This window comes from Lolium rigidum, chromosome 3 (assembly GCF_022539505.1).
Source record: "Lolium rigidum isolate FL_2022 chromosome 3, APGP_CSIRO_Lrig_0.1, whole genome shotgun sequence".
NCBI lineage: Eukaryota > Viridiplantae > Streptophyta > Magnoliopsida > Poales > Poaceae > Lolium > Lolium rigidum.
The window spans coordinates 324,585,189-324,591,852 of record NC_061510.1 but is presented as its reverse complement, the minus strand read 5'-3'; the positions used below and the strand labels follow the sequence as shown (position 1 = coordinate 324,591,852).

General features: G+C 49.8%; 1 protein-coding gene across 1 annotated transcript; it reads left to right on the top strand.

The window, feature by feature from the left end:
- Positions 1 to 4,492: 4,492 nt before the first annotated feature.
- Positions 4,493 to 5,689, top strand: LOC124699988 (probable galacturonosyltransferase-like 1). Its single transcript, XM_047232198.1, has one exon. The coding sequence runs from the start codon at positions 4,493 to 4,495 to the stop codon at positions 5,555 to 5,557; it is 1,065 nt and encodes a 354-aa protein (XP_047088154.1). The 3' UTR covers positions 5,558 to 5,689.
- Positions 5,690 to 6,664: the final 975 nt, after the last annotated feature.

Sequence of the window (6,664 nt, the reverse complement as noted above, 5' to 3'; positions counted from 1 at the left end):
ACAAGGGATTAACTTGTCAATGCCTACGGATTGTAGACTAGGGTTTAGTTGAAAGTAGGGGGCAAGTAGATCTCGAGGGTTTCAGCCGGAAAAGTGCTCGATTATTATAAAACTAGGGTTGTGTTGACAATGAAATCGATCCTCTCTTCGTCCCTCGACTCCCCCTTATATAGGAGGCGAAGCCGAGGGTATCGTGATACACAAGTTACAGAGTTTGGGAGGCAATCTGAGTCCGTCCCGTAGTAGTTACAAGTCAATATTCCTAATACAATTCTATCTTTCGAAACTCTCTCCTAACTGGACTTCCGGGCTTTATAATCTTCGGGTCGTGGGCCTTCAGTAAAACTCCGGGTACCATCTTCGGCAGGTTCATTGGGATGCCTATATCAGCAACCACATCGGTTTCTCCCTTTGCATATCCCTCTTGTACAACATGATCCCTTTCTTATCCATTCATAACAGTTTTCATGTCTTTCACCAAACAAATTTATGCCTAATATCGTAGGATTTTTTTTTTTTGCCTTTTTTGTGTATTTTAGAGCCTTTCAATGGGGCTTTCTTACCAAACAGCTAACATGGTTCCATTATTAAAACCAATCTTCTCCTTTTCGGAGTGTCCTTTTGTACGCCTCATATATACTCCTCTCGATGGACTATTTGTATCTCCATGGACACGGAGAAGTTTCAGTCATGCTATGTAGAGGTCGTCTTCTTGCTTTTCTTGTTACTAGTCCTATGTGTCTTATTCAGAGCATTTCCCCCCATATCTTGTCACAAGTTTGGAATAAGAAGCACCGGAAAACAATGTGTTATTGGGACTATCTTTTCTTTCTTCGTGCACATGCATGGCGTTTCAGGATTGTGTTCAGATTCTGCTTCCCATGATGAAGTGTATCCGGTAAATCTGTTTTTTCGGAGAGTAGGGTAAAGTGTAGGGTTGTAGTTCTACTCAAACCACGGGAGGATCATCATGTAACTACGAGGTTGCTGTCTGGAATGTGACACCATCATGGCGATTTTTTAATAAGTAATACTTTTCTTTTTATTAATATAAAAATAAGACTCGATTCTGAACTTTTTCAAAAATAATACACCGTCCGGGTAGTCATTCCCGATTAGTAGTTGTTGGACTAGGCTAACCCGACTGGTCAAAACTCAGTGGACCAGTCTGTACGACATATCAGTCTAAAAATGTACCGGGAAAGATAACCCGACAGACCCTTATCGGGCAAGCTAAACACGACAGGTTCCTATCAGGCAAGCCGAACCCGAACACTTTTTTTCCGCAGACCGAGTGAATCTTTTTTGCATCCGCCCAAAGTATTGGTGCTTGCATGCAGCTGTGCTAAATTTATCTAAATACACATATACCTATATATAGAAACACTATTTGACTCCTAGGATGCAGAAAAGTTATTTTGTAGCCAACATAATATTATGATGGTAAATTTATAAAATTATGTTTTTATACAAATAATTACGTTTATATTGGCTCGCAATAAAAAAACTTGACATAAAAATGCATTATATTAGTCGTTACAGTGTAAACAACACCAAAAAATGTATTTTACGTCACATTTGTGTACGTCATGTAATGTTTTTTTATGTTTGCCATGGCTATTTCTTCTCATGTTTAATTCCACTTCTGAAGTAAGATAAAAATTATGTGACATAAAAATCATTTATGGTTGCAAAGATAGATGGCGGGTATAGAATAACCAAGGTTGGAAAAAGCACTAGGCGTAGGCGAGGCGAGTGGCATTCGCCTAGTTCCTAGGGGGTGCTTAAGCATCCTAGGCGTAACCTAGGCGCGCATATAGTTTGAATCATCAAGCGTGTAAATAGGTTATCATGTGTGAATACACATTAATCTAGATCATGTTAATGAGTAAATTACTATCAACTACCATTAAAATATGGTCCATATGTCTCGATAGTGAAATAAGGCACGATTTCTTCTTGGAGAAGACAATTTCATGGTTGCCTTGCCTAAATTTCCGTTTATGCCGTAGGCGAGGCGTTTGTCTATCGTCTAGTGCTTAAGTGTGATTAAGTGTCTCCTAGGCGTCGCCTTTTCCAACATTGAGAATAACTATTGTGCACACTGGTGGTAAAATATCCAGACTCTACATATGCCCTTTAATGTGCAAAAACCTCTTTTGTAGCCCGGGCTACAAGTTGCCCGGTTTCTTTTTTCTCTCAAAAACTTCAAAAAGTTTGATTTCATAGTTCCAGAAAATTTTGAACAAAAATACATAGATGTAGAGAATGTTGGAATCTATCAATGTGTAAATTTTCAGATCAAAATACAATGTATTTTTTCCTCAATAAAAATGAAAAAATCTCACAAAATAACAAAATCTAGATTATAGCGTACTGTTCATTACTATTCACCAATGATGAAATCAAGATGGGTTATTTTTGTTGAGACCAAAATATAACGAATTGAGGACTGATTTTGTGCACAATAGTAGATCTCATTATTGTCTACATCAAGATTTTTTGTTCTGATTTTTTAAAAACTTTAAAATGCCTTTTTCAATTGTTTTCAAAAATGAGCTACATGTAGCTCGGGAGTAATTTGGCCACTCTCCTTTAATGTGTACATATATTAGATGCATACAAATCTAAAAGTAAAAGTCTGACTCACTTACTTGTGAACAAGAATTTTTTTCCAGGAAACATGTACTCCCTCCGACCCGAAAAAGTGGGCGGGGCACAGTTATAATAACGTTTTACAAAAACCCCCTCTCCAGTCAAGATAGTTTTGAAATTTGGTCCAAATCAAAGGTCCCGTCTTCCTCGTCGGGCGGACCACGCGCCGCTGCTGTCCGCAGCTCACCGGAGAGAGGGAGTCCGTGCCGCTGTCGTCCGCTGCTCCTCCCTTTCCCACGGAGGGCTCCCGCCGGCAGGCCGCTCCCCTTCCCTTGCCCAGGCATGCCTCGTGGGCGACCTCGTCCAGCTCGCCGATCGATGGCTCGAGCAGGGCGAGTATCGGAGCGGCGGAGAAAGGCCGCGCCGGTGGAGGGATCCAGAGCGGAGGAGGCAGGATCCGCCGGAGAACCGAAGCACCTTGGCTGTCCTCGTCGCTGCCGCCCCCAAGCGCGGAGGAGCCACGGTTCCGCCTCGGACCAGTTCTAGCCCTCTTCTATCTCCTGTGCTATCTCCCTCCCATCTCCATGACCACCTCTTATGAAGCGCCTCGGCTGTCCTCGTCAGACACACAACGTACAGGATGGGTAGCTGCCGTGAAGCAAGCAATCGAAAACTGAAAGGATCGAGGAACAAGCGCACTAACCTGGATCATCCGTGGCGCACTATGGCGTCCCGCCTCGAGCCATGGTGTTGCGCGTAGCCCTCCCCCTCGCCCCCATTGCGCGCCGGATCCCGGCGAGGATAGAGGGGCGGCGCCAGGCGCACCACCTCGGCGCCGGTGAAGACCCATCCCTCGAGGCTGTCGAGGATTTGTGTAGCCGCCGTCCAAAAGAATCAAAATTGGATCGAAAAACAGAGCCTTGACTGAGCCTCGGCTAGGGTTTGTGGAGGGGCTGCGTAGCCAAGCTTCCAGGCCATGAGATGTACAGGGAAGGATGCAGTAGCTCTAGGCGGTGGTCGCGCGGCGAAGGTGGTGGGTGGAATCAAGCGGAGACGGCCTGGCGCCGGCGGCGGGTGAAATGGGGAATGGGAGGCGGACGGGATGGGGCGTTGACGAACTGATTTTTTCAAGTGAAAAACTGCGGGGGCATTTTCGTAAAATTACCCGTGCGAACAGTTTTTCGGGTCGGAGGGAGTACAAAGCTATCCACTAAGAGCATCTCCACCGGTGCCCCCCAAATAGGTGCCGACAGGGACGTCGACACAGCATCCTCTATTTGGGGATGCTGTTTCCACTTTCCACACCGACACCCTTCATCCGGTGGTCGGCTAGCATCTTTTGAGTAGAAATTTGGTGTTGGCGCCCCAATCGAAGCCCTTAACATAAGGATCCTTTCGGGAGTGCTGCCGTTTTTATGGGACTCCAAAACATGCCGCCGATTTTTGGTTAGCGTCGAGGACGATTTCTCTCAATAGAGCTATTGGGAGCTCTATTGGGGATGCCGGTGGAGATGATCTAAAAGATGCCACATTATAGTGAAATGCAAAGCCGTCACCATATATTGAAATGCATAAATTTAAATTCGATATTGAAGTAGAGAACCGAAGAGAGGAGGCCGATTTTGCCTCTGGACGCGCCCACCGTTGCACGGTAAGAGCGTTCTACAGACTTCTCGCCGACATCTGGTTTACTACTGCAACTCAGTTAGGCGCGCACGTTACACGTTCAAACACGGTTTCCTCAGTCGCAGCCCTCCTCCAAGCCTCTGACCCAAATTTGACGCATCCTCCCGTTTTCCGCACGCACCACGCGCCCCCACCCCACGTATAAAACCCCCGGCCAGCGCGCGCACACAAACAACGCGCAGCCGCACACACCCACTTCCTAAATTAAAACATGTCGCGCTCCTCCACGCTCCTCCTCGTCGCGCTCTCGCTCCTCCTCTGCGCCGGCGCGGCCACGGCCGCCGTGCCAAGGTTCCGCGAGGCCCCTCACTTCACCAACTCCGCGGGCGGCGCGGCACGGTGCCCTCCCCCGCTGCCGCCCACCACCGGCGCGGACGCGGCGTGCTCGCCCAACGCGGCCGTGCACGTGGCCATGACGCTCGACGCGTCCTACCTGCGGGGCACCATGGCCGCGGTGCTCTCCGTCCTGCGCCACGCCTCCTGCCCGGAGTCCGTCCACTTCCACTTCCTCGCCGCCGCCGGCCCACCATCCAGCACCACCGCCGAGCTCGCGGCCGCCGTGCGGGGCTCCTTCCCATCTCTCACCTTCCGCGTATACCCGTTCGACGAGTCGCGCGTGGCGGGGCTCATCTCCGCGTCCATCCGCGGCGCGCTCGACCGCCCGCTCAACTACGCGCGCTCCTACCTGGCCACCACGCTCCCGCCCTGCGTGCGCCGCGTGGTCTACCTCGACTCCGACGTCATCCTCACCGACGACGTCGCCTCCCTCGCCGCCACGCCTCTCCCAGACGGTACCGCGGTCGCCGCGCCCGAGTACTGCGGGGCCAACTTCACGTCCTACTTCACCCCGGGGTTCTGGGCCAGCCCGGCGCTCTCCTCCACCTTCCGCGGGCGGCGCGCATGCTACTTCAACACGGGCGTCATGGTGCTCGACCTGCCCCGCTGGCGCCGGGCCGGCTACACGGCGCAGATCGAGGGCTGGATGCAGCTGCAGAAGCGGGTGCGCATCTACGACCTCGGCTCGCTGCCGCCCTTCCTGCTCGTGTTCGCCGGCCGGATCGCCGCGGTCGAGCACCGCTGGAACCAGCACGGCCTCGGCGGGGACAACTACCGCGGCCTCTGCCGCGGCCTGCACGCCGGCCCCGTCAGCCTGCTGCACTGGAGCGGGAAGGGAAAGCCGTGGGACCGGCTAGACGCCGGCCGGCCATGCCCGCTCGACGCCGTCTGGGCCAAGTACGACCTGCTACGGCCGGACGCCGGGATCGACAGCTTGTGATCGCGTTCCATCCGGTCACCGCCCGTTTTTGATCAGTTAGATTATGAGGATTTAGGAGAAGATGATTTCCTTCGTTTGTTCATGTTCTCAACCTGTAATGTTTTGACACACTAGAATGTTTGTGACAGATGTACATAAGGTTTAGAAGAACATAATAAATGAATTATTAGTTACTTTCTCGAATAAAGCACCCAAAATTCCTCAACAGTTGGACTGTGATCAAAATCACATCTGAAGACTAATCTCTAATAACCCAAAAAATGTCACTTGGAATATAACATGACTCAAATAAAATGGTGATTCTTTTAGGTAAAGACGATTGTATCCGTCATTCGTTAGATAGCAGAGAGAATCAGTTTACAAGGAAAACTGATCTAAAACCATACAAACGTATAATGCCCGGTTTATAAAAAAAACGACACGAAAAAGCATATATGCAAGGAGACTCATCATCCACATAACCCAGCCACCAAACGCAACAAACACATACCTCCAGCTCCGGGGACGCTGCCTCGACTTACACCACTCGACAACAAAATCACACACGAGCTGCAATGTCGCACGCCCCGATAACCAAAAAAATATCGCAGCGAAAATAACTTTTTTTTTGGGGGGGGGGGGGGGGGGGGAGGGGGGTAAAGGTGGCCGTATGTGCCATCCGATAGAAAAGAGACATGGGTATAAGAGAAACCAGGCTCAAAAACCATATAAACTACATATTACCTGGTTTATGATTGAAATCGAATACTCGCAATTTACATTCGCCACCAAACATAATTAACACACACTCTCTGCCTTAAGATTTGTCAACCCGACTTACGCCACCCAGCATGATCCGCAAGGCAGCATGATCCAGCCATTCCGTAGCTTTCGGTACCCAGTCGACCACATGCAGACCTTGAATGTTACACCAAATCGGGGGCCGCCTCCCTGACATAGAAGCATGTTCGACCTTCACATGCCCAAAGACGAACGAGTCGGATCGACCACCTCGCCACACAAGCAGCACCAGGACGCCTCCCAAAAACAGTGTATTGCCAGGATGATGCCCCCATAGGACCGACCCTGCATAGGAGACTGCGCCTGCTGCTTCGATGTACCACCACT